Source organism: Anas platyrhynchos, chromosome 3 (genome assembly GCF_047663525.1).
Source record: "Anas platyrhynchos isolate ZD024472 breed Pekin duck chromosome 3, IASCAAS_PekinDuck_T2T, whole genome shotgun sequence".
NCBI lineage: Eukaryota > Metazoa > Chordata > Aves > Anseriformes > Anatidae > Anas > Anas platyrhynchos.
This window is the reverse complement of record NC_092589.1, coordinates 51,658,272-51,686,192: the sequence shown is the minus strand read 5'-3', so window position 1 is coordinate 51,686,192 and position 27,921 is coordinate 51,658,272. Positions and strand designations below refer to the sequence as shown.

The following is a 27,921-nucleotide window of genomic DNA, read 5'->3' as shown; positions in this document are numbered from 1 at the left end:
TCAAATTTCAGTGTGAACATTTAATTTTGCAATACTTATCACTGACTAATATAAATTCATCTCACAGAGTCTGAAAATAGCATCGAGAAAAACGACAAAATGAGTAGTCGTCGAAAGCGTGCACCTCCATCAAAAATAGATGATGTGAAGAAGAAACAGCTCTGCTGGAATATGCATGAAGACCGGAGAAATGAGGTGATAACATTAGATGATGAAATGACCAATGAGGATGATGTTCCAGGCCCAAGCACTTCTTCTTCGTCCTTCATTGTTATAAATGATGATAGCACTGATGAGGATCTCAGTCAAAAAGAAGACACCGGTTCAAAGTCTGTTAAATTTTTTACAGTTAACGACGAAGAAGACTCTTATTCCACCTTGACTTCTGTGTCAGTACAGCTAAATATTACCGTCCTGCCATACCGTGCAGATGGGTCCTGGAAAGCTTTGTTGGGAGAATTTGCTCTTTGTCATCCTTCCGAGCAGATTCTAGCTGAGGAATTCCATGAAAGGGGCTTTACTTTAATGAGAGGAGACTCTGATGATCACCTGCAGGTCTGTGTCCATAAAAAAAGCGAAGAAGAGTACAGTAACGAAACAAAGGAATACTTGGGTGCTTATGAACAAATTATTATGGTGGAACCAACTTTAGGTGGTGAAATATTGGAAGGCTTGAGATGGTTGCAAAAGAAAAAGATAATTGGCCTTTATCAAAGACCTGCAGAGGCTCAAGCTTTAAAGGTATTGATTCGTATATCTATTTTTGTTGGTTTATGTTTTAAAATTTCTTTTTTGTTGGAATTGGAAGATTAAACACTGCTGAACAACGAAGTCTGTCTTACAGTTTTATAATGTGATGAAATACATAGTTTCTGCATTCTTTTGCAAGTGTTTTTGGTGTGTTTTCTTCTTAAGACTGTCTTTACTGTTGCACCATTACTAACATTTTAATCAAATGAATTAAGGTAGCTTTTATCTGTGACATACTGTATCTTCCTTACTGTTACCTTGGCAAAGTTTATCAAATCTGTCTGCATCTGTTTATTTTGAAAGCTTGGTAGCTAAGGTTTTTCATGTAGAAGGCTATGAAAATTTCAGTGTTTTTATTTATAATGTCCTTAGCATTCTGATAATTAAATGATTAAACATTTCATAGGTTGGAATTTACCTTCTGGAAGCTGGGCTTAGTAAACCAGATTTTCTCAGTGATGGAGGTGGAAGACCCAAAAAATCTAATCAGCTGATTCAAAAACTCATGGAAAAGTTCTATAGTTTTATAATTCCAGGTAATCTGATTCAGTTGAATGTTGATGAATACTTCTTGTTATTTTTGTTATTGTCTCTTTTCAGTAGTTTCAAATATAAAGGAAAATAGCAAGTTATTCCTGCCATATAGAGCAGCTCTCTTCTTAAGTAATATTATTAGGTAATAAACTTTCCGTATTAGTATCCGACCACTAATCATATGCTAATTAACTTGTGGACAAATTACAGATGGTAATCTTCCTTCTCTACAGATAAGGCTCTGAGGCACATAAAAGCTTGAGACCTTACCATCTGGGGAGTAAATGCAGATTTCTTTAATGCATGTGAATTATTTGAACAGATTTACAGTAAATGGCCAAAGTTACCTAAGAAATATTTATTAAAAAAAAAAAAAACTCAGAAGTTTTATTCCTAGTTTGGTGCCTAATACAACCATGGCAACAGATTTTTTGTTTGGTTTACACTGTAAACAATGGTAAAGAAAATTGCATTGATGAAGTTATGTAGAAATGAGGTAGATGTTCTCTCCATCCTATTGCTTTTATATTTTTTTTCCTCAGTGTACTCATCCTGATAATATACCTGTAGAGGGTTTTGAGACTTGGAGTCATGGATTCCATATCAAGTTAAAGCAAGCATAGGTAGATGCATTAATGAATGTGCAAAAGATCAAAGATACACTTCACAAATGTGGTAATTTCATTGTAATTTCCATGAAGTTAGGAATCTCTGTGAGAGGATTCCTTGGAGTAGTTTCTGTAGCTCGCTGGTGTTTGTGCCAGGTATATTTACTTTTTTTTTTTTTTTTTGAGAGGTGTCACAGTGGTACTCTGATTTAATTGTTGTGCCTCCCAGTATCATTTTTCTCTTTTTTTTTTCAGTATGATGTTATAATTTTAAATGTACCTTAAAGGTCACTTTGTGCTGATTATGCTGGGCTTGAGTTGCTTCTTAATTTTGGTCTTCTGAGAAAAATGCTGCAAGGTGGCTTTCTCTCCAATACTAACTAGGGTTAGTGTCTTTATTTGAACTGTAGGGTTGTACAGCTCTTCCCAGGTTTTATTAGTACTGATTTTATTTGGGACCTAAAATGCTGTCAAAACTTGTGTAAGTCTTTTGTTGCCTCATCTTACTTCAGCTTCCTAAAATACTGACCCTTACATTTTTCATAAATATTTGTTCTGCAGTGCATAAGTTCTGTGCATGCCCATATATCCAAATTTCATGGAAAATATGTATGTACAAGGTCTTCTTTCCTAAGTCTCCTAGAGGGTACATACTTCTCTTGAGGTAGGATTATGATTTCTGAAGTATGAGTTGTCTGACCTCTTGCAGTGATATGATGGGAATTCCATGTTGTTAGACTTCTACGATTTTTATAAACAGATGAATAATTTAAAAGAAACATGAAAACTTATTAAAAACAATCAGAAAATCTCTTCAGTATGTTTTCATATCAAGAAGGACTTTATTTAATGAAAAATGAACAAATCCTTTACAACCCACTGTGATTTTCCCCTTTTTCTAAGTCGATCAACCCATGTGAACATTTTAAACTGAAATGTGAGTTATTTGTGATTCTTTATCCGCTGGAAATACTTAACGGAAGGTATTTATCGAATAAATAAGATCTGGTCATTCTGTGCCTAAATGCTGAAGGAAGAGCTTTTCCAGTTATATCCATTTCCATGATGGCAGTAGAGTGTTAATGTTAGCATCTAGGAAAGTGTTCTTTGTTTCCTACTGCTGGTAGCTGAGTCAGGTGCAGTTGTGACATGTTTAAATGATGTTTTGCTTTGCTTGCTTTCATGGCTTAACTAAGTATGTTGCAGCAGAACTTACTGAAATATTGGCAAGAGTTAATTGATAATGCATCTCTTGAATGATTGGGTGTATACAGATGTGCTGGAGGAAGATGAAGAAGAATCAGACATGGAACTAGAGCGCCAAAATATCGAAGAGCTTTACGACTTTGTAAGGCATACCCATCAGCAGGATATCCAATTGCTGAGAGAGGATGTGCAGCATCCTGCCTTAATTCCTATTCTGAGGCCGTACCAAAGTGAGGCTGTGAATTGGATGCTTCACAGAGAGAACTTCACAGGCACTCCAAGCAATGGCAAGTATATGGGCCTGGAAAACTTGTATAACTGAGGAAAGTGGTGTTGTATTGTGAGCATAATGTTTTCTTACTGTTTGATTTGAAGCTTTGTTAATTATTTCATTACTATTTTTATAAGAGGTGTGGCTTATAAAAGCAACCCAAGTGGGTTGCTTGGGTAGTGCACTAAATGAGAAGATAAATATGCTTTGCTGATCAGCAGATGATACAGCTTGTTGGTCATGAAGCGTGGTGGACGTAAATGTCTGCTTCTTTTATTTAAGTGTCACAATAAGGCTAAGCAATTCTAAGTACTGTTCTAAGTACTGTTTATAGAGAAACCTTGTAATACTATCATGACCTCTTTCTCCCTAGAAAATGCACTGCACTTCTTATGGCGAGAGGTCATCACTCTGGATGGAGTGAAAATCTACTATAATCCATTTACAGGCTGGTACGTTTCTATGGTCACCTCTTTAGAGAACACCTTAAAGCTGTACTTTGTGAAAAACCTTATTGGCAGCTTTTACCTGGAGAATACAAGATAATCCATAATTATAGCTTTTCAGTTAACAACTAAAGAATTAGAACAATGATATATTTGATTTTTAAAGAAAGGGCAAATTGGAGTATATAATACATGGAAAAATAAGTAAATATGAAGTTGAAGACAGTTCTTAAAGCTGCTTGTATTTGATGGAAGTTTTTGGTTATAAGATTAATGTTCTTTTAAAATTAGAACGCTGGAGGCTTCAACCTGTTCTTCCTTTAGCTTTTAAAAGCATTGGAAGGAGGCAGCATAAGGCTTTTTATTAATGCATTTATTATCTCCGTTTCATTTTTCTCATAAATTTGTTTAGAACAGAATCTTTTGCTAGTATGCTTTCTTCCTGTTGCGTGTATGTAATTTTCAGAATATGAATATATTTTTATTTTTGTAGACTAATGTTGCAATATGCTAAGATTAGCAAAGCAAAATCTATCAGGGTGGAGGTGTGGGGGTAACCTTCTGCCATACACATTAATTTTGACCAGGTTGGAACACTCAAAGCTTGCAAGCTTTTGTCAAGCTCAGTTTATCTAATAAAAGATATTACCTATTCGTAGATACTACCCCTTGCTTTGCTGACACTGTGCTGTGTGTATATTCCTGAACACATGCTTCTGTCATACCGTTCTGTAATCACTGATTTTCCACTTGGGAATGTACTTGTTTTTTTTAGTATTATCCGTGAATATCCATGTGCTGGACCTCAGTGGCCTGGAGGTATTTTGGCAGATGAGATGGGTCTTGGAAAAACAGTAGAAGTGTTGGCTCTTATTCTGACTCACACCCGACAAGACATTAAGCAAGATGATCTGACATTACCTGAGGTGAGGCAACTAGGGTAAGATTTAATATGAGGAAATTACTTTTCAGATTAATGAAATGTGTTTTATCTCTGAGTTTATTACTTTGTTTTATATTAATCCAGAATCAAAGTTGGATTAAAGTACAGTAAAAATTTTAGCTTTTTACTATGTGATACTTGGTGACATAAATAGTGGAGTAGATTGCATGAGTGGCATTTGATACCATTCCCCATTGTTGAAGGGGACTAGCAGGCAACTGCACTGTTACTAAGCTGTTAATAGTTTTCACACGCTCCAAGAGTGTATGAATTTATAGTTTGGTCTGCTAAGTCAGAAATTGTTCTCCCCTTCACTTCATTCTGTTAATAAGTATCAAACATCTATTAGACAAGCTGTATTGCTTATTTATTTTTGTCTTTCTGGCTGTACGTACAATATGTATTTTCCTCTCCTTCTGCCTTTCCCCATCCATAATCTATGTCAGTTACAGCTATAGATTCCTTCAACTTAGTTCTGAAGTTGCAGAGACCCCAAGGGGCTTGCTGGGCTGCTCTTCTGTTTAAGTGTAGGGTGTTGAACAGCATTTTCCAGAAAACTGAGCCAAATGGGGTATCATTCTACCTACTTAAAAAAAAAAAAAGGAAATTACTGGGATCAGTGCATCGTAAGAGTGTGCACTTCATTAACAGTTCAAGCTTTTTTTCAAATGTGAAAAAATTAAGTTCAGAATTGCTGTGAAGAGATGTGAGCTGATAACACTATTTAATGTTGTCTGCCTTAGGGTAAGCTTGTGAACTTCTTTGTTCCACCTCAACCTTTAGAAGGAAATAAAAAGAAAAAAACAAGGGAAATGGAGTTGAAATTGAAAGAAAAAATACAATATCCCAGTAAGTATTTCTGATGAATTTCTTAATGCATTTTGCTTTTGGCATAACTCTTGTGTTGACCATTGATAGTGAGTTTAAGGCCAGTCTGTGATTTTGCAGAATGAAGTGGTTCTTTTGCTGTATCAATTAGCACCAGGAATGCAAAGCCGATCTAACCAAGCGATTAATCTAAAAATAAAAATATTATTCCTCAGTTGACTAGGTGATGAACACTGGATTTTAAATTTGTGATCTGTAGTTATTGCTTTGCTTTGAAATCCTGTCAAAATACTCCTTTCTAACAAAAGGTTGTGTATGTTTAAAAGTAAAGTTACCAACTCAGATGTCTGCTATAGAACTGTGTGTACCTGGGGGTCATTTTGTAAGAGTTTATTCATCAAAGTGAAATATAGAGTTTATTTCTAAACTTCAGTAAGAAAAATTAGGAGGTAGTTATTTTTGTGGTTACTCTGTATTGAAATATGCATGTCTAATCTGAAAAGTGATTCATAAAACTACCTCAAGTAAAACATTGTCAAAACTGCTGCTTGTACACACTTTGGATTTTTTTAGATGATCACAGACAGTGTTCAGAGTCCCTTTAATAGGTGTTCTCCAAGGTAACTGTCATTTTGTCTGAGCTGTATTTTTTTTTCTGCTTTGGTTATACATGCAGGCTTACGAGTGATGGTATTAGCAGCTGTAAAGGAGATGAATGTGAAGAAAGGAGCATCCATTATTGCAATATTTAAGTATATCAGTGCTGTCTATAGGTATGACATACAGAGAAATAAACGTCTTCTCAAAAGAACTCTAGAAAAACTAATTGCAGAACAAGTAGTGGAACAAGTCAAAGGACATGGTCTGGCTGGGTCTTTCAAGCTGGGAAAGAATTACAAGGAACAGAAGAGACGAGAGAGAACCAAAGAACAGGTAAAACTTGCTTCAATAGCTACTTCAAAGAATGGTGCAAAGGCAGATCTTTCTACCCATTGCATACTGCAGTCAACCAAGTTGTCTCTGTGACCTAGTTCTGTGATACTGGCTTATTTATAAAAATGAAAAAATGCACCATTTGCTTTGGAATTCATAGACAAGGAAGCAGAAATTATAAGTAGGTTAAATATGGGGCTAAACATTAACTACATTTGTCATGAGTCTTGTAAAATACTGCTGTAGGGGCTGGCAGATACATTGTTCTTACCTTGCAGTTGTGTGGTAAACACTGGTAAACATATAGGGTGTTTATATCTTGATGTTAAAGTCTTCTTTCCAAAGGAAGAAAAAAAGGTGAGGAAAAAGTCTGACAATCTTGTTTAATTTTACTTTGTAGATAGCAAGGACTTCAGAAAGGACTCAGAAGAAGCAGTTGACTGATACTAATACTCAAACCAAAGAATCAAAAAATAGTGATGTCACTTCTGAAAATGTCCTTAAAATCCCTTTACGAGTAGGTATTGCCACAGAAGAACATGATTATTGTGCAACTAGGAAAAACAGCAAGACACCTGAAGTAGATCACAAGAACTCTGCAGAAGAGAATGATGTTCAGCAGGAAGCTGTGGTCTCAAAGTCTCTTGACTTGCATGGCAGCCTCCTTGTTTCCAGTGATGTTAGCAGTCATCCTGATCTTGATGTTCCTAAAGGTAAAGCTGATATCAAACAGGAAATCCCAAAGGACCAATCCTCACATTCCCAAGAACGTGCCAGCAGTAGTGTGCAGCATGCAAGTTCTGTGTTTCCATTTAATACCTCTGAATATCGTTTTGAATGCATCTGTGGTGAGCTTGGATTGGTTGACTATAAAGCTCGCGTGCAGTGCCTGAAATGTTCTTTATGGCAGCATGCAGAATGTGTAAACTACAAAGAGGAAAATTTGAAGATCAAGCCCTTTTACTGTCCCCACTGCCTTGTGGCAATGAAACCAGTTTCTACAGGAGCAACTCTGATAATTTCTCCAAGTTCTATTTGTCATCAGTGGGTGGATGAGATCAACAGACATGTGAGATCATCATCTCTTCGAGTTCTGGTAAGATTATATATGTTCATCTTCTGGAGAGTTATTTTATCAAGGCTTGGGGCTTTCTGTCTGACTCTTTGTATCATGTAAAGTTCAGAGGTTTCTTTGTCAGAATTCTGTATTCCTTGCTGATAGACCATCATGTCTGTTTTGGCAATACGTGATACATTTCTCTCCATGAAAGATGCCTGCGTTTAGTTCTTCATTTTTTTCATTGTTAGTTGATCATTGGGAGACAATACAGTGAACTAGGTATCTTTATCATACAGAAGCAAATCTTGAGTAGTAGCAACAACACGTGATTTCTAAGAGGGAATGCTCTATATGTCTTTTTTTCCAAAAGATTATTGAGGAACTTAGGAAGGCCTTCCTATAGGTGTTTTTAGCTGTATCGACTCTCACTGTATACTTAGCAGCTCCCTGACAGGTGTTTCTCACTTCTTTGTAGATAAAAACAAGTGGTTTAGTAGGTAAAGGGTATACTTTGGAATTCTGTTTCTCAGTCTTGGGCTTTCAAGCTTACTGAAAATTACACCATTACATCTTGGTCATTTCTCTAGAATGGCTGATGTGGAATAGTATGTTGCTTGTCTGGAGACCTTGTATTATCTTTTGATTTCTCATTGAAATAAACTTAATTACACATACAGTAGTTGTGACTATACAGGATTTTTGTATTTTTAATATAGCTGTCACAGTATTCAAGGGTAAGCATTGTCTTTTATTAAGCTGAATTTATTTCAATTCAATTATTTGTCTCAACTAGATGATCTTTAAGGTACCTTCCAACCCAGACCACTTGATGATTCATGATGTAGTCAAGTCTTGTCCTTCGTAGTTTTAATGAGCAAAAACCTTTGTAATGGTAAGGTGCTTTTTGATCCTTAGATCCTTTATATTTTGAAAAAGGGTAAGTTGATAAAAAGAAATCTTCACAACCAAGAATGTATCTGATATCTTCAGTTATCCTTCAATTGTCCATTTGTACATTGTCCAGGCCTCCAGTAAGTTGTGTGTGTGAGCAGTCTAACTAGCTTAGATAACTAGCTTTATTGCGGCAGCTAACAAATGAGTAGCTTGCACAGTTTTCATAGGACCTAGTCCAAGTTTTATACCAGCTTTGATGAAAACTGTCAGAAATAGATTTACATGGTAACAGGAGAACAGCTTAAATACTGAATGTCAGTACTTTAAAACTGTGACACCTTCCATTCTAAGACACTGTTTACATTTTCTTTTAACTGCCAACTGTAAGCCATCCAGAATGGCTTTCAGTGCCGTTTCAAATGAAAAGTTGTTGTTTTTTTTTTCTGTAAACGAAATGTCTGCATTCATTTCATTTTAAGAAGAACGACTCTCCCATGTTAACAGATTTTGCATTGCATGTGAATGATTTTTATTCTTTCAACTGGTCATAACCTGTGGGAAATTCTACAGATTTTGTGTAAAAGAACAAGGAATTAGTATTTATCAGTAGGTCTTGCTTTGTAGCAGGTTGTCTTTTCCTGCTGCTGTGGAAACAACCAAAACTTGGCCAAGTTACAAACCTCCAGAAAATCTGTTCACAAATGCTTCAAAGAGATCATTAGACTTCATTAGCTATTTTTCCTTAACAGTTGTTTCAGTGAGCATGCTCTGTGCTGCGGTGTTTTGTTTTTTAAATCTCCTTCTCTGTCTCCTTTTCTTTCTCCCTTGTTCATGTGCATTAGCCAGGTTGTACTTGCTCCGTTCTCTTGTTCTGGGGCTGAACAGAAATGTTCTGCAGGAGTTTCTTGCAGTTGACAAAAACTTTGTTGCTATATGCAGAAATGCAGAGCAAGATTATTGGAGTAAAAAAAATATAGTAACAGTGAAAATAACAATTTTAACAGTGAAAATTAAACAGATCAAGGGCTAAGTAGGGGGAAAATCAAATGAGGTTGTATATCATCACCTCAATTTTGGTATTTCTAATCATTTGTTGCTTGAATTAAGAGAGCATTAAAGTTTGTTACCCTTAGGGACTGGGTATCTTAAGTGATTAAAACCAAGCATTTGTAGACAACTTCAGATAAGAATAGACTGTCTTGATTAGAATGTTTATGTAATCACAGACTGAGAGACGTATAGAAGGATATTAGCTGATTGAAGATGTGACTAGAATTTAGATGTTTTCTAAAAAGATGGGGATATTCCTGTATCTGTGAGAAGAAAACCAAACCATTTAATGCTGGGATTCAGCATTACATACAGTTCTAGGTGAATGGTAAGAAGTAGCTAATGACTTTTTATAAAAATGTAGTAAGCAATGGATGCATGTAATTTTAAAGAGTGTTCCTGAGATAAATGGGGAGCAAGAGAAATCATTTTTTTATGAGAAAGGGGGGGGGGGAAGTTGATTGCTATATAGCTCTGGTAATGATTACTTTTAGCTAGAAGTCCCGGGGATGACAAAACTCTATTTTTGTAAATGTATTTCACTGATTGTTTGCTATACCACTCGTTATATGAAATTTTGACATGCTTTGATATTCTGAGTATATTGGGACTCATCGTATTAGCTGCCTTTTAGATATAAAATGCTATCACAGGGAAGCATGTAGTAAAATGTTTGGTTTAGTTTGTCAAGTTTTTATTGAAACTGCTCCGTGTTTCCAAAAGGATTGTACTTAAAATAATGAGGGAGATAAACTACTTCCGATATTACAACAAATGTCACTATGAAAGATTTATAATAATATTCTGTTGGTGCACAGAGAACTGTTTCTCACTAGGGTATTCTTTCTATGTCATGAGTCTCTGTGGAGATACTTTTTGTAACTAAAACAGTACCCAGAGTATTATTTTCTGTTTTTAACTGTTTTATCTTACTGCATGCTACTGTCTTTGTCTAATCTTCCATGAAATTTTCACGAAATTCTTTGGGGGGTAGATGAGAGGATTGAGAGGAGAAAGGTAATATACATCTAGAGTAAATGAGAGAAGAGAGAGCATATAACACTGGGATAATGCTACTTCTTACAACATAAAAGAATATTTAATCTTTTTTATAGCTGTTGGTACGCAAAACTGTTGTAGCAAGTTCTAAAATTCTTTTTTCTTCAAAGGGGAAACAAAATCAATACTTGAAGTTTTGTACAGCTGTAAATAATTATACATGAAATTGCATCAATGTATTTCATTTGTTATTTTGTATTACTTATGTTTTCTGACCATACTAGTACATGGATACAGGTTTTGTGAATGATTTTCTATTTTATGAGGGCCACATCTAAAAGTATGCATGTATTAAGCCATACATGATATGTATGGTATATTTTATTTTTAAGGTCTCTTACCTTAATTCTTCGCTAATGAGCTACTGAATGCAAATCCATGTAGGTATACCAAGGTGTGAAGAAGCATGGCTTTTTGCAGCCACACATGCTGGCGGAGCAGGAGGTGGTTATCACCACATACGATGTCCTCCGCACTGAACTGAACTACGTAGACATACCCCACAGCAACAGTGAAGATGGGCGCCGTTTCAGGAACCAGAAGCGGTACATGGCCATCCCAAGCCCCTTAGTAGCAGTGGAGTGGTGGAGGATCTGCCTTGATGAAGCACAAATGGTTGAATGTACTACTGCAAAGGTATAACATTCCCACTCATGCATTTATTTAACTTGAAAAGGTTTTGACAAGCTTATTGTAAATAATTAAATAAGACTCCCCCCGCTCCTAGCATTCGGTGAGCTTAGGTCATTTGTCCTTGTAGCTTGCTCTTTAGAAGTGAATGTTCTGTTGGAGATATTATTATTAATTGTTTCCCCTGCTGGAATTTTAGCAGACTGAAATATATTCAGCTCAAAAAATACTTAACGTAATCTATACTGACAGCTTAAACAACTAGGTCATCATGTTGTATATAGTGTCTGATAGTTTCAAACAAGACACTAGGCTGTTCAGTGACATGGTTCAGAGGCATATGTCCCCTGGATCCAGAGGTTAAAATAATTTGCAGTGTCTCTGGAAACTCTAGGTGTGCAATGGGAGATAATTAAAATTAATGTTCTTCCAATCTTTTCGCCCAAGACAGGAAGACAAAAATGCTACTTACATCATGGTTCATAGGCCTTAGTATTCATTCTGTGTATGTTTCTTTTGCTAACTCTGTGCCTCTTGTGAACATTTGATTGCACTTGATTACTTCCAAGTGGATATGGCTTTTGGTTACCTTAAAAATAGCTCACAGTAACTTTGTACATGTTTTTGCAATACATTGTACCAATGCTGCTTAAAGGTTTGTTAAACTTTTAAACCAAAAGTTGTGCAGGCTTTTTTTTTTTTTTTTTTTTTTTTTTAAGTCCCTATGTCTTCACGCTGTGTTCCACTCTGTTTTTTCCTTTCCTGGCATTGATTCTATCTTGTTTTTCTAGGCTGCTGAAATGGCACTCCGTTTAAGTGGAATCAATCGCTGGTGTGTCAGTGGCACTCCTGTGCAGCGAGGATTAGAAGGTGAGATTTTATGCAGCAGTGTCAGCTGTGGGTTTTCCTTGTCCTGATAATTAGGTGGTGGGTTTGAAGCACTTAAAATGTCTGCTAATTTTGCTCTGAATTCAGACATATGCATGAGATATTCTGACTTTGGAAGTCCTCTGGTCTGTGATGTATGTGATGAATGTCTTACAGCTCTGAGCTGAATTATCATAAAGCCAACAGCGTAGGGAATGTAGCCACCAGGTTTTCAAGAACTTGAGGATATCATTATATATTTCTGTTTCTCATGTGGACAATGCAGGCATTTAAACATGTGCTTCTGTAGTTCTCCAGTAAGTTCTGAGTACAAGCTTAAAGTTAGTGTGTCCTTAAATTTTGTCCCCCAAGATGATGGGCGTCTGAATTGATCAGAATTGGCAAGCTATGTTCTTTCAAGGTAAGAAAACAAGAATAGTGGGTTTTGTGAATTTCTTCTGCTGTAGTAGAAAAGTGAAAGTCTTCTGAATTGCAGCCACTTTTAGGATAGTGGGCAACAGAAGGTGCCCAGCAGGCTGTAAAGTAATGATACTGAGCAATATTATTGTAGGAAAAACTGGCAGACCTAGCTAACCATATGCAATCATGTACTTTCTGCCTCTCACCCCTGCTCTGAGTAGGTTTAAATTCATCAGTTTGTTCTACTAAACTTGAAATTAGCTGGTTGAGAGACACCTTGTGATATTCCAGCAAGTTCAATAAAAATCAACAGGTAACTAAAGGAGAGACTCTTCCCTCCCCTCACCCAGTCCCCTGCCTCCAGTTAACTGTTTTTGTGAAGGAATGACCAGAAATCAAGTAGAAAAGATAATCACTCAAATGTCTTTGCTTTATATATGGTAACATTTCTGTGGAAGCTAACTTTTTTTTGGAGGCATATTCTGAAGTATTAAAACATTTTCTTTTCTTGGCAGATCTGTATGGATTGGTTCTTTTTCTTGGAATTGATCCTTACTGGGTCAAACATTGGTGGGACCAGCTTTTATATCAACCTTATTGTAGGAAAAATCCCCGTCCTCTCTACAGTTTAATTGCCAAGATAATGTGGAGATCAGCAAAGAAAGATGTGATTGACCAAGTAAGAGAGAGGTTTTGGTTTTAAAATTTCTGAAGAAGATATATCAATAATTTTATTTGCAAATTACTTATTTTTTAATTGCAGATTCAAATCCCGCCTCAGACAGAAAACGTGCACTGGCTTCACTTTTCTCCTGTGGAGAGACACTTCTATCATCGCCAGCACGAGGTGTGCTGCCAGGATGCGTTGGCAAAACTCAGGAAGATTTCAGATTGGACTCTTAAGCTTAGCAGCCTAGATAGAAGGACTGTGACATCCATTCTGTACCCTTTGCTGCGGTTGAGGCAGGCCTGCTGTCATCCACAAGCTGTTCGGGGAGAGTTCTTGCCATTACAGAAAAGGTGAATTTTTATCACTTCCTTAATGGTTTGCTTTATCCAAAGCAAACCTTTAGTTGTGCCTAATGATGCAGTATTTTGTACAGCTGTAAACCTCACTTTTAAACTTCATAAGTTAACCATGCAACTTTGTCACACCAAGCTCTGACAACAGAAGTTGAATGATATGCAGTAGAGGAGCCCGTAATTCTTGTGCTAAAGAAACATTAGTGCTGAGTGATAATGCAGCAACACTTTAACTTTGACACTGTTGCATGCTAGGGTGTTGCAGGTGACAAATGTACTGTGAAACAAAATATACTCTTTTTCAGTTTCAGACAAGCCCACCAAATTTCTTCATGTCTTACAAAACTCACTTTCATAAATGAGAACAATGAACTAATGGAATAGTTCTTTAAATCAAATTTTTTTAACGTGAGGTTGCACAGCTAGTAAATATATATCAAAACTTGAAAGCTGTTCAAATCTTTCTTTCCCCCTCTTGCATGCTTTCAAGATCACCCTTCGCACAGAAGCCCTACAAATACACCAGTTTGGTCCCAGCCTTTGTTAGACCTAAAGCCTGTTGCCACTACTCTTTGTGAAACATAGTTACTTCTTTTTTGTGCAATTAAATGGACTTTGAGAAAACAAGGTGTTTCTCTTCCAGAATATCAGAGCACTGCTTGTGTTGTTTTATTCATAAGTTAAAAAGAGGGAAAAACATAAACTTTAGCACTAGCCGTGTTGCTTCTGTTGTTTCTTGCTTTTGTTCATCTATTTTATTACGTTTATTTCCATCCTTTTATGAAGTTTTTTATCCTACTCCTTTCTGTTTCTCATACAGGGCACTTTAAGTGTGCCTAAGCAGCTGTAGATGACTTTCCAGCTGTTTCAGCAGGGACCAATAGTAGGCACTGTGCTATACCACTTTATCTCACATTCTACCAGTGTGGTAGTAAGTAGTCAAACATGGGAGAAAGCAATGTTCCCACAAACCCCTACATTATTTGCATTGAAATTAGCCAGCAGAGCGCAAATGAAACGTAAAACTGAGCTGAGCATGCTGGGGACAGCTTAGTGTACTGCATTGATTTTGGCACAGTTCCAGCGAGCAGGGTTGTATCTGGTCTCACAGCAGCAGCTGGTCATAGAAGCAGCCTCAGGTTGGATGTAGACTGCTGCTGCAGTTTACTTTCCTATCTCTTTGCATCAGTCTTCTTCCTGCCTGGATTCTTTATCCCTTATTCCAAGCTACCCTTCATGCTTCCTTCTTTGCTTCTCCCTCTCATCTCCTCCTTCCTTTATTTTTCTGTTCAGCTATTTCACTTCTAATTAAATTCCTCACAATAATTACAAATATTACAAACAAATGTAGAAAAGGAAGTCTAGAAAGAAAGGGAAGTTGTGCTTGCTAATCTTTACTGTTTTCATTCCATGTATTTTCCACTTACCTCAATATTTCATCCATTCTGCATGTTTAGGTTGGTGATGAAGGGGAGAAATGTAGTCTCTCGTGGCTGTTTTCATTTCTCATTTTGTTCTCTCAGCTTGTAGTGACACGAGGTCTATTTTTGGTTGTTTCCAGTTCTCTATTGTAACAGAAGGAGCAACATATTTTGCCCCGTGAAGGATTACTTTACCTGGTTCTATTTTTCCTCTTGTTTTATCTCTCCCTATTTTTAGGAGTTGTCAGTATCTTGATGTACTTAAGTTAGAGTAAATCTCTGCCTGGAAGAAGTCTGTTGGAAAAAGTTTTTTTGTTGGCTTCTTATTTTTTTAATCTCTGGTAAACATTTGCAGAGTATGTTGCATGTATGTAACATAGTATTTCATGCTGCACAGCATGACAGTTTAACTTCTGTAGCATTATGGTTTTGTTTCAAATTTGAGCCACTTGCTCTCTATTCCAGCACCATGACCATGGAAGAACTGCTAACATCCCTGCAGAAGAAATGTAGAACAGAGTGTGAGGAAGCTCACCGACAGTTGGTGTGTGCTCTTAATGGCTTAGCTGGTATCCATATCATTAAAGGTAAGACTGGGTGGCTGTAGTATATTTACTCCTTTTAGTAGGCTTATTATGGAAAAGACTTAATGAAAAGAAACTTGGGAAAATAAGCTTGTAAAAGTGTTTATAACAAGACCAGCACTCCTCCTAGTCAAGGGAGGAGAGAATAGATGTAGTGTGGTGTCTTTGAGGTGCCTCGGTATTTCTGGCTTTCCTGTTTTGTGTTCTTTCTTAGTTATACCATCTGTTTGTACTGGGAGGATAAGAAATCACACTTGTACTTATTCTGCTGCCTTATTTTATTAGTATACTAATAATAATTTCAGGCCTGCCTTTGTGTTCCCTTCCACATAAAATTCCACAATGAATGTGGAATTACTTGGCTGCATTTTAGCGTCTGTGCTTTTGTTTAGTGGTTTGAGCTGTACAGCAGGCATCACAAATTTTTCAATGTTGATTTTTGTCTGAATTAAAAGGGGAAAGAAAGCCTTGATTGTAAAACAAAAGTTGTTTAAAAAACTTGCCATAAATTCCAGGTGAGTTAAAGAAATTGTTGTCACTGCTAAACCAACTAAAAGTACTGGCAAGTCAAGAAATCTTCCAAAAAACGCTTGACAAGCCTCATTGTTGAGTCCTTGCAAATTCAGCACGTAACTTTTGTCCTGTTACAACAATAGTATATTGCACAACCCTTACAGTTTGCAACTGTTCCAGTGTAAGAAAGAACAAATCTTATTCCTGTTACGTTTCTATATATGTGGGGAAGTGATTTTTTTTTTTTTTTTACTTCTTGTTTTTATATATTTCATGTCCTTGTACTTTCCCCATTTTAAGAGTCTTCTAAGACTGTATTGCTGGTTAAGTAATTTTTTATCAGGTGAGAGAAAAGGAAATATTTTTTTTAAATGCTGCTATTTTCATGTGTGCAACTTCAATTTTGCATATCTTCTTAAATCAATTTATGTAATCTGTTTTCTGAGAAGTGATTGTTATGTTGGTACCTTACATCTACGGTTATGATCCCTACGTGTATGTAATTACTTTTACATTTCTAAAGTATGATGAAACTTTTCTGTGCATGTGTTGTTAGGACTCTGGAAGAGTGAGTAACATATGTGCAGTGCAAATTTAGTAATATATTCTTGCAATGAGTTGTAGATGGTGGGTTTTTAGTGTGACATTTGAGATGTTTTTTTTGACATACACAACCGTGGATGGATATTTTTAAGATCAAGAAGTTTATAGATCTGACGATCATGTAATATACTTAACTTAGAAACTGCTTTAGCCTGTAAGATTCAACACTGTATCTTTTCCCATTTTAGAGCAGGGAGAATGAATAGGGAAGATTTGCTTGAAGATGAACAAATATACAGCTTGTCTGAAAACCTCTTCGTTTATTGCAAGTGATGTCTGGATATTTGAAGACCAACTCAATTTGTATATGTAAATGTTCTTGTTTTGTTTACTTTTTTTAAATCCAGAAGAATATGCATTGGCTGCAGAGCTTTACAGAGAAGTGTTACGTTCTTCTGAAGAGCACAAAGAAAAGCTCAAAACAGATTCCTTGCAAGTGAGTAAAGATTAAAACGTAAATAGACATGACTAAGAATTGGAATAATCTAGATTTAAATTAACAGGTTAAACTTTTCTTTCTCCCAAGTGGTGTGGTGAATGACTCTTTCAGCCAGCTGGCATCAGTCTTTAGATAGGAATCTGTCTAGTGACCTTCATTTGTCTTTTTCTAAAACCTACCATGTTTCTAAAAAGCTTTTGCTTCTCAGTCATAACGATATCCCAGAAGCAGTGTATGATCTCCACCTGCTGTTCTGTACTAAACTTAACAAGCTGACTTTCTAGGCTTGTGTATGTGACTGTGACTGTTCACATTAATGGTATTATTTTGCAGACTAGTGCAAATATAGGATGCTGGGTTGGCAATAGGAGTGATATTAATGTGCCAAGTGATAGAGAATAATAAAATCATTGCACTGTAGATGACCTCAAATAGCATTAAAACACAAAAAAAAATCTATTATTTTTTTCAGGAAAAATATGGATATATTTTTGAATACTATATAAAAGTATGAATATATTTTCCTGATAAATAAACTGTGTAACAGTTAATTCAAGAACTATCAGTTTTAAATTTACCAGAATTCTTTTAATCATAACAAGATATTTAAAATGCTAATGACAGATAAATAAGAAGTGATCTGTATATTTCTTTACTTTACTTTTTTCCATTAAGTTACTCTTTGATTGCTAATCTTGTATGTGGTCATTTGATGCCTCCATTGTGCTGCTTTGATATTCCTTGTTTGTGAAATTGAGGCATTTTTCAGTTAGCATATTAGCATAAACTTGTTAAGCTACTTGTGACAACGTTGTTAATGAAGCTGTTTTACTGAATGATATATAAAGTAAATATTTTCCTCAAAATGTGCACCGCCTAATATTGACTTTAGGTAATAAAACTACTTCTGTTGAGTGCTTCCCAGTTGTGTAGCTTTGACTCTAAGAAAATGGCAAACCACTGCAGGTTAGTGCTCTTTACTGGCTGATGTATTGATAGGGCAATGGTGGAGTGAGTCAAGGAGGTGAGGAAGGCATAAGATCATGCATAATCGTGGAGGTTATAAAAATACATTAATGGAATACGCAGGCAACATAACATTAGTAGACTGGTTTGGGATATATAAGGTGAACCTAGAATAAGAAGAATAGAGTTGCTTTGAAGTAATGAAGTTGGTTTTTTCCCCTGAAAAGTTTAAAAAAAAAAAAAAAAAAGAAAAGAAAATAGTAAAATAGTTGAAGTGTTCGAGAGAGGTGTTTTTTTTTTCCTTACATTCTCTTTCGTTTTAGTATGCTAAATGACTTCTCCATATGATGTTCTGAAAGATTTACAAAAGAATGTACTATTAAAAAAAGCAACTTGTTTTACATAATAGTTACGGGCAGTTTTAATTATGAGGGTGAGTGCTGGACAGAATCTGAAGACTTGCTAAGAGGTGTTGAAGGTCTTTTTAACTTGTTTCACTTCCCACCTCAGTAAAATGATGAAAACAATGTTTATCATTATATGCTTCCAGATTAATATAGGGGTTTAAAAAAAAAAAAAAAGACACTAATGCTTTAATGGAGTACTAATTTCTTGCCATAAGACTTCATTGCAATAACTGTGACAGGAAAAGCTTAATCAGCAATCTATTTTTTTTTTGTGACTACCACTGACTTTTTTTTTTGGTATGTTTAGAGACTTCATTCTACACACAATTTGATGGAATTGTTGGGAAAGCACACAGGAATTCCTCCAACTTTGCGTGATAGCCGACTTGCAGAAGAGGTGAATCTTGTTCATTTTTATATAAATACGTTTTTAAGAGTATCTTTTTATTTTTTTTATCCTTTAATATTTTTCTCTAACCACAGTTTTCAAGTTAACTGTGGGCATTTTCTTTCAGGTTAGTCAATAGAAATGTTTCTAGTTTCATAGTAACTTAATAGAAATTGTGCTCATTTTTTTATTGCCTTAAAAATCAAGCAATTTAATTATCACATTTTCCTGACATTGATCTGAAGAGGATTGGAAAATGTGGCTTTTGCTTACAAATATAAAGCAGAAATTGCTATAAAAAACAATCTTCTGCCAGCAGCTCATTCAAATCCCTATGAGTCTGGTCTGTTTCTGGTAACTAACTTCCACCTGTAGCAGTAATATAATTGTTTTGATAGTAGCAAACAGAAGAAACAATTTAAACACACCATTAAAATGCACTAAATAAAGGTATCTAGTGATATCAGATTGTAATGGTAAAAGATGTGTGTGCATGTTAATAGTAAGAAACAAGATTTCTGTTGATCAGTTTTTAAAATATCAAATAATCTTGTACAGGTTATATCAGAGACACCTGCATGTCATAAATGGTTTTCACTCTCAGGAATAATTTTTATTGGAGGAAAAAAAACAAGAGTGATGCCCACAAATATAATACAATTTAAACCTTTCTTGGTATTTTTATTGATAAATTCTATATGTAGGTAAAGTAAAAGTCAATTGTGTGGTTCTCAGATTGAAATACATTGTGTTGAAGCTAAACAATAGAAAGATCCTAAAACAATGTAGAGAGAATTAAGGAGTATGTGGCATTCCAACTCCTCTTATAATGTGTTGTATTTCTAGTGTGTTATTTGGGCCTGTCCAAAAGCAAAATCGCGTGGTTAACATCATGTAATAATTTGTCTTTGAATGTTTTGGGGGGGGCTTACTAATAAATTCTAGAGGGAAAAATTAAGTCTAAATATTGCTCAAGAACAAAGGTGAGTAGCATTTAGGTAGATAGCCATTCTAAAGCATTATGGTAGCTGAGGAGATGTTGCATTTTTATACCTCATAAATAAGAGTTGTACATAATATAAACTCCTACTTCCATACAGGCAGAACAACTTCGGCAGCATTATATGAGTAAATCAAATGCAGAAGTTGCAGAAGCCCATCAGGCTTTACAACCAGTTTTCCAGACCATTCGGGAGCTCCAGAGAAAGGCAGGTACCTCTTACATATTTAGTCTTTTTTTTTAATTTATTTAAATTTATCTTAATTTTATGTTTACTTTTTTATCCAGACCTTCAGCTACCTATTATCTCTAATACTTCTTTGAAGGCCTGTTTCAAATGGAACTTCAGCAGTGTGCGTATATTCATATACACACACACACACAAAAAACGGAGCCCCCAAATATACTGTGATCCCCGCACAAAGAGGTTCACAGTGCTCAATGAATGGATGACTAAAAAGAGAAGCATATAATAATGGTGAAATGGTTCTAGTAAAGTTTAGCACTGTGCTTGATTCTTACGTTAACAGTTTCACATTGATTTTAAGTCAATGAGGTAGAGGTTTTGGCTTGAAATGTTTCTCTAGTGTATCAGATTACTTGTTACTTCTGAAGGAACTGTTCTTTTTTGACATGCATTTAGTCATTGGGTGTAAGGCTAAATTCAAGGTGACTATTCACGTTTCTTGGGAAGGTACAAACCAAACAAATTAATGAACGCCTGAGGTGAAATGCTGCTTGTTAAAATAGTAAAGAACTAATACAGAAATGGGGTCATACAGCACATACATGTAAAGAAGTAATCTTTCCAGTATTTTCGCCTTTAAAAATCATAAGCTCACTTCAGTGTTATTCTTCATTAATTTCACAGATAACTTGCTTTCTTTGAAATGTTCCTTTCCTCTTTTATAGAGCACACTTTGAATTGATTATGATACCTTTTACATGGGTATTCTGTGTATATGGCCTAAGAAAATCTGACTCTACTGAAGCAATTTCAAGGTGTGGAAGAAGATGGGGTTTTACAAAATTTCTCAATCCATGTACTCATTGGGTATTTTCTAAGCATATGCTCATCTTCTGCTTTCTTTCCACGGAATTTACCAGGTTGTGTTGTTTAAGCGTGGCCTAGAGAGCAGAATAAGCCTCTGCTGCAAAGAGTAAACTTACTGGTTGTTGAATGTTCATAGATAACCTGTTCTTTTGCATACAGATACATTCTGGTTCTCCATGGTGGTTAGATGTCATCCAGACTGCAATACAGTATGCCATTGATGAGGAACTTGTTCAACGTGTGCAAAATGAAATAACCAGCAACTACAAACAGCAGACAAGTAAACTCTCCATGGCAGAAAAGTAAGAGAACTAGCTAAAGTAGGCTAATGAATACAGTTAAGTCTTTTCAAGTCTTCCGATCACTTTGTGCTAACAGCTGCAGTTTAGTAGCAGGCACTTGTGCTTCAGAACATCTGGACTGCAATTAAGTTTCAAAAACAGTTCAAGAAATCAGAGCTAGATAGAAGACTTGAAAAGGAAAGTAGGAGAATTAGTTTTCTCCTAGACAAGCATTCTTTAAAACTTTCCATTCTTTAAAACTTTCCTTTCTATTATATACGGTTGTTTTAGTGTTTTTTAGCAACTGCTTGTTAAGAAAGATCCCAAGTTTATTACATTAAATTTGGGTAACCTCTAAAAGAAAATGACTCTCAGAAAAGGGAAGTGGACAGACTATATCAGGAATTCCTTGTGTAACAACATAAAATAGCATCATTGTCTTTAGAGGAATGAATTTTGGGTTGATTTCATGTTAAACAGCAGTACTTCCGAATTCTAAATGTGTGAAGAAGTGCTTTATGGGTTAATATTATGCAAACAAATTGTCATAATAGCTACTCTTTACTGTGCTTGTTTTGAGTGGAATTTCTGATACAGAAAATCAGATCAAGAAGTTATTAGTAATGGTGTGATACTTTGATGTAACAATTCCGGTTTTTTTTGGTGTGCTATTACAGTATAATGATTTGGAGGAACATCTGGAAGTTACCTAGCACAAGCTCTTGCTCACAAATTGAGACCCATGCTCAGAGACTTAGATTGACCAAGTTGCCCGGGAAGTTGTTCTGTTAGATTTAGAATACCTCCAAGGAGGGAGATGCTATAGCCTCTTTGTGGAGTCTGTTCCAGTATTTGACCCACTCAATGAAAAATAAATATCCTTCTGTGCAGTTAGTGTTTCCTCTGTTGCATCTTGTGTCTGTTCTCTGTTGTCCTTCCACCATGCGCCTTTAAGAAAAGTTTGGCTTGGTCTTCTCTGTCCATTCATGTTAGGTATAGATAAATGTAGAAAACAGTAAGTTCTCCTCTGAGCAGTTGTATTTTAAGGGTGAGCAAGGCCTGCGCTCTCAGGGAGAGAAAGAACTTAATTTCCTATTTAATGTATTTTAGCATGTGCAATAAAAAATTGATAGTGTCTAGCATTTCCTAACAGTCAGTGGTGGAAGCAACAAATGGTAAACTGTCATTGAGTATTAGAGATGGTTAATCCAGGGGATAATGTGGGAGTTTTACAAACCTGTGATTGCAATACATGTGTATTTTCAAGCTACCTGGTCAGGCAAACTCATCTATTTTAGTTTAAAATATTTATTGCTTAACTAGGTCACTTTAAAAACCAAGCTTCAGTAGTGTTGATAAACTTGTGCTCTTTTCTACTCACTTTAGGAAAGGCATGTTTTGACTCAAACTCCCCTTATGGTGTAGAAGCACAGTCTTGTAAAACATTCGTCTTGCATGTGAATACTAGACCCTGTATGAACAGCACGCTCTCAGTAAAGGACCTCTGCCCACAGGAAAAACATGATATAGGAAGTACTTTGGTAGTCCTCACATCCCCAGTCTAATCAAGAATGACAGCTAAGATTTAGGACATTTTTAGGAAATTATTATTTCTCAAAAATACTGAATTAAATTTGAATTTGATGACTCAGTGTGCTATTTTTTCCCTTTTTCTTCAAATCAGATTCCGTGACTGCAGAGGTCTTCAATACCTACTCACAACCCAGCTGGATGAAGTGAAGAAGTTTCAGAAGATTGTAAGAGAAGCAGTGAAAAACTTAGAAGGCCCTCCCTCAAAGCAGGTTATTGAGGCTGCCACTATCTGCCATTTGCGACCTGTTAGACTGCCACTTAACAAGTATGTCTGGAGAATCTAAAATATATTTTAGATGTATTACACAATTTTTGCTTTATTCAAAATAAGAGAAGAGATTATGGTCTTAATTTTGTTCTCAATTTTGTGGTTCTATGTACACAGACAATACAGGTTCAGTTGTTAGAATCATGACCTTCATTTTTATAGAACTGTAGAATATTCTGAATTGGAAGGGACCCATAAGGGTCATCAAGTCCAACTTCTATCTTAAACACAAGACAACCTAAGAGTTAAACTGTATGTCCAAGAGCATTGTCCAGATGCTGCTTGAGCAATGACTGGCGTGATGCTGTGATCACTTCCCTGTGGACCCTGACCACCCAGTCAGTGAAGAACTTTATAGAATGATAAAATTATTTTATGCTTATGAAACCTTTTGCTGTCAGATATTATATTGCATGTACATATAAGACTTAAACTGCTCTTTTTAAGGACTTTGTGTAGTTTTTTAAAGTATTAGAATTAAGAATTACAGGAATTATTGTGGTTTCTGATCAAATTCTGAGTAGTTTTGTTTTCAATCTCCTATACTGCAGCTGTGTCTTCTGTAAGGCTGATGAGCTGTTCACAGAATATGAGTCGAAACTCTTTTCTCAGACGTAAGTTCATAGCTATATAATTTTTTCACTTCAAAAAGAAAAAGTTGGATTGTTTTGTATTTTGTGCTTACAGTTTTCTGAAATACTTTGAACAAATTAAAACTTCTTGCTTGGGGTCTTGATAGCAATTTCATTAGGTTAAATTTTCTATGTAAAATTCATTTGAAGAAGTTGTGTACAAAGAACAAATACATGCCACTCTTTCTCAGGCTGCTATAATTGGCAGTATGTGTGAAGTGTTGAAGTGTTCAGAAAGAGCTTGTGTAAATACGTGGTGTAATGCCATACCCTTTCACTGATATTTTTCTGTATAACTCAAAGTAAGACAATTTGACTTAAGCCACAATGAGGGAGGAGACTTCAGACCTGAATGCAGCTGTGATCTGAAGGAAAGGTTGCACCAATCCATGGTGTGAAAGGAATATACGTAGTGAACAGTAGTGAGGCATAGGTCCTCTGAATCCTTCTTGACTTTTATCTCATATCCCTTACAGCATCAAAGCTAGATTTGAAAATCTTAATGTCACTTGAGAAAACATTTGGAATGTCTTCCCTAGTGGGAGCTCTGTTAGGATCGTTGGAATCACTAGGAAACATTGGGGTGTTTTCTGAATTGGCATTGTTTATTAAGAAGGTATCTGGGAAGCTGCACTGTTCTTAAACAGTGCAATGCATTGCATTATATTTTGCATCAGAATTTGATTAACTCTTACTGATTAAAGAAGTCAGAGTTACATTTTTTAATTGAATGTGACATTCTAGAATTGTTAACTACTGAAAGATAATTAAAATGTGTAAGCATCTTACAAAAAGCTGTTAATGATTTTCAGCTGACAAAATGGCCTGTACAGTAATTTGAAACCAAGTAGCAAAACATTTGTCTGTATTTGTTTAGTTTGTTTTTTTTCCTTTAATCAAATATTAGAAGGCTGAAATATAGGATGAATAGTAGAAACTGATGTGGAATTCTAAATCAGTAATACCTTGTTGGCTTTATTTTTAAGTGTTAAAGGCCAAATGGCTATATTTGAAGAGATGATAGAAGATGAAGAAGGGCTAGTTGATGACCGTTTGCCCACCACAAGTAGAGGACTGTGGGCAACCAGTGAAACTGAGCGTGCCCTGAAAGCTATTCTCTCCTTTGCTAAAGCTCACCGGATGGATGTTAAGCTAACTGAAGAAGGTAGCATATTTCTGGAACTCTTTGAAGCATGGAAAAAGGAATATAAGGTACAGCAAATGAGATGATAAAGAAATATAGAAATAAAGAAATATTATAAGTAATACATGCAGATTTAAGCTGCATATGAACAAATATTTAAATTGCGCTTCTGAAATTAGTTTGTATACACAAAACATTTTTGTGGTGATTATTACATGATTTGATTTAAAATGGTTTATATATGGTTTAAGGACATCTAAAAGATCTGTACTGGCAAATAAGCAATTTAGTAAGCACTGTAATTGCATCTGTTAGGATAGTATCTAGATACAATTAAATGTGTTTTTCTGCTTAGTTAAATCAGAACGTAGCAAGACAGCAAATCAGTTGGTCAATTCTGTAATTCAGTTAACCTTCAATCTTGTGCTAGCTATAGACGTCCCTTCATACGCTTTTTTTTATCCTGGATCTTTTTTGCCATGCAATGTAACCTAGAATATTAGTCTGCCATTCTTTGGATCAGAGGGAACTGCTGGAGCATAATGTGGCTTTCTTCATGCGTTCTGGCATGTCTCGGTGTCCTTGCAGTAAATACCAGTGTTGGAGATAGGGGAAGAACTTTTGCATACAAGGGTATCATCCTATCTTATAGCCTAGATATAATCAAGTGTTTTCTTTCAGATAGTTATCCTTTTCATTTTTGATTAAAAAAAATAATAATAATTTTTGGCATTTGCATCACTGAAGTTTTTGATATAGTAATTAAATTGTGGAAAGCTTGGGAAGGCATATTTTATGGTATTATCAGTAATTTAGAAATAATATAACATCAATTTGTATGCGTAGTATACTTCCAGTCCAAGACGTTTCTTTTGTAGAAAGTCAGCATTTCCTTTTACTTGGGAGATCTGAATCTGATTTAATCTTCACCCTGTGCTTGTCTGTTCTTTTGTCAAGACCATTAGCATTTATTTAAAACATACTTCACCTTCAAGAAGTAATGTTTGTACTATAACAGCTAACTGCTCAAAAATTGGTTAATCATTTTCCCTTATTAAACAATTTTGTTTCTGATTTTTTAGTTGTGTAATAATAATAGCTGTAGAAGAAATGAGAGACCTCTTTCATAAAGAGACTGGAAAAGAGAATAAGCAAAAGGCATAGGGATAATCTTGTTGCCTTCCTTTGTAATTTGTTGTTGTGTCTGAATTAGTGTAAAGAAACACTATCTCTTATTCAAAAATGTTTTCATATTATACAGTGTATGGTCGACTCATATAAAGGGAACTCAACTCAGTTCTGCTACTAATTTGTTTAGGCTTTTCTTATAGTTACTTCATGAATATTGGATGGTGCTAAGGGATCACGTGTCTGCTATTGATGAGCTAGCAATGGCTACAGAACGGCTGAGGGTGCGTCATCCTGATGAGCCAAAACCAAATCCACCAGTTCTCCACATCATAGAGCCACATGAGGTGAAGTACTTGACAGGAAAGACATCTTTTTTTTCTGAAAGAATCAAGTTTGGAGACTGTACCTCAAGTGTGTGTGTGTGTGTAGTGAGAGAGAGAGATCTATGTATAAGTTCTATAATGCACCTCTGTTTCAATTTCAGAATGCTTGGGTGGAATAAACAGAAAAACATGCCACTTTTAAATGTATTGTATGGGCCTTTTTGAGTTTATAATTCTTACATGGATATATTCTGTCAGCCTTCTGGCTGTATGAGTGGCATGTTTCCAGAAGACTACTGTCTTTCCAGCAGCAGGTGAATAGCTGAGGGACCTGTCTGGTATTGCCCAATTTTGCAACCTGGTGGAAAATGAAGTTGACCTGATTTCTGACCTGCATTGTTACTTTCCACAAGGACTTTAAAAAAAACAGCAGTAAAAAAAGAAAAGAAATAGACACCTTATTTCAGTGCCTTGGAATCTGAGCCACCTCTGGGACATTTTCTGTTCTTGAACACGGGAAATGCTGGGTTGATTTCACTTCTTAATTATTTTCTTTGCACAAATAGAAATATGTTTTCAATACAAATATATTTTCCTTTTTTTCCTGTGAAGGCTCAGTGTTAGATATAAGTGCTACTATAGGAAAATAGACGTTTCATCTATGTATTTTTTGTATTTATACATGTTTAACACTGTTTCCATAGGTAGAGCAAAATCGAGTGAAACTTCTGAATGACAAGGCAGTTGCTAAATCACAACTACAGAAGAAATTAGGACAACTTCTGTATCTAACTAATCTGGAGAAGGTAAGGTTTATGGTTCCTTGATCTTTACCAAACTAAAGTGATATATTCTACTTACTTGAAGAAAGTTGCCGTTATTTCATTTAAAAATTGCATTTTCAAGTAAATTCAGTTCCTGTAAAGAGTCACACTACATATTGAATTTGTGTGGTGTTCTGTGTTACTGCATATTCATAAAGTTATTTATTAAGTGTTACTAAGTGTAATAATAAAATATAAAAATGTAAAAATGTAATGTAAAATATAAAAATGTAATAATAAAATAGTGTAATAATATTAAAAGTGTTATTTTGGCCATCTGATTAATTACACAAACATAAAACTATGAAGTAGTTATAGCTGGTTAAAATACTCAGTAAACTAACTGGGCCAAGTTCAGAAGAAGGCTTGTAAATCTATGTACCTCTGCACGTACTTCTTGCTATTCTACCAAGACCTTGTTTCCTTAAATAGAAGAACAAAGAGCTTTATAGGTTAAATATTAAAAATGTCAAACCAAACACCATGTATATTAGTGTTAATCATAGTGTTCAAGTAAGCATAATTAAGTATATTTAAGTGTTTTTACAACAATATAAAGCTGAGAGAAAATATAGCTAGCTTCTCATTTGAAGCTTCAATTTTCCTTAGATTTTTCAAAACTGTACTGCAGATGATATCTGAAGGACCGCAGCGTGAATAGCACTTACATAAATTATTTTTTTTAAGTTTCTCAAGATAGTCTTTTCTTCATGGGTAATGTGTTTTAGTTTGTGCGCACAACTTCTAAGGATCTCAACATTCATTTTTCCCAGAAGTTTAAGTATAGAATAACTTTTACATTGATAAATATATATTTATGTATATATG

The 27,921-nt window shown here is 35.4% G+C and overlaps 1 protein-coding gene across 4 annotated transcripts in view; it reads left to right on the top strand.

Moving 5' to 3' along the window:
- Positions 1 to 27,921, top strand: part of SHPRH (SNF2 histone linker PHD RING helicase) — a 44,636-nt gene that overhangs the window by 1,547 nt on the left and 15,168 nt on the right. For 3 of the 4 annotated variants that reach the window (XM_027454310.3, XM_027454308.3, XM_038176791.2), the window contains 22 exons: positions 68 to 741; positions 1,157 to 1,286; positions 3,167 to 3,385; positions 3,743 to 3,821; positions 4,591 to 4,741; positions 5,502 to 5,607; positions 6,263 to 6,519; positions 6,920 to 7,615; positions 10,967 to 11,218; positions 12,004 to 12,082; positions 13,015 to 13,178; positions 13,263 to 13,519; positions 15,409 to 15,530; positions 16,991 to 17,079; positions 18,763 to 18,852; positions 19,944 to 20,051; positions 21,057 to 21,199; positions 22,863 to 23,036; positions 23,591 to 23,653; positions 24,658 to 24,883; positions 26,147 to 26,290; positions 26,974 to 27,075. In XM_027454310.3, coding sequence (XP_027310111.2) covers positions 100 to 741; positions 1,157 to 1,286; positions 3,167 to 3,385; positions 3,743 to 3,821; positions 4,591 to 4,741; positions 5,502 to 5,607; positions 6,263 to 6,519; positions 6,920 to 7,615; positions 10,967 to 11,218; positions 12,004 to 12,082; positions 13,015 to 13,178; positions 13,263 to 13,519; positions 15,409 to 15,530; positions 16,991 to 17,079; positions 18,763 to 18,852; positions 19,944 to 20,051; positions 21,057 to 21,199; positions 22,863 to 23,036; positions 23,591 to 23,653; positions 24,658 to 24,883; positions 26,147 to 26,290; positions 26,974 to 27,075 — 4,293 coding nt within the window. In that variant the 5' untranslated portion in view covers positions 68 to 99. The remainder of the gene's footprint in view (positions 1 to 67; positions 742 to 1,156; positions 1,287 to 3,166; positions 3,386 to 3,742; positions 3,822 to 4,590; positions 4,742 to 5,501; positions 5,608 to 6,262; positions 6,520 to 6,919; positions 7,616 to 10,966; positions 11,219 to 12,003; positions 12,083 to 13,014; positions 13,179 to 13,262; positions 13,520 to 15,408; positions 15,531 to 16,990; positions 17,080 to 18,762; positions 18,853 to 19,943; positions 20,052 to 21,056; positions 21,200 to 22,862; positions 23,037 to 23,590; positions 23,654 to 24,657; positions 24,884 to 26,146; positions 26,291 to 26,973; positions 27,076 to 27,921) is intronic. The other variant, XM_027454309.3, reaches the window with a different exon arrangement.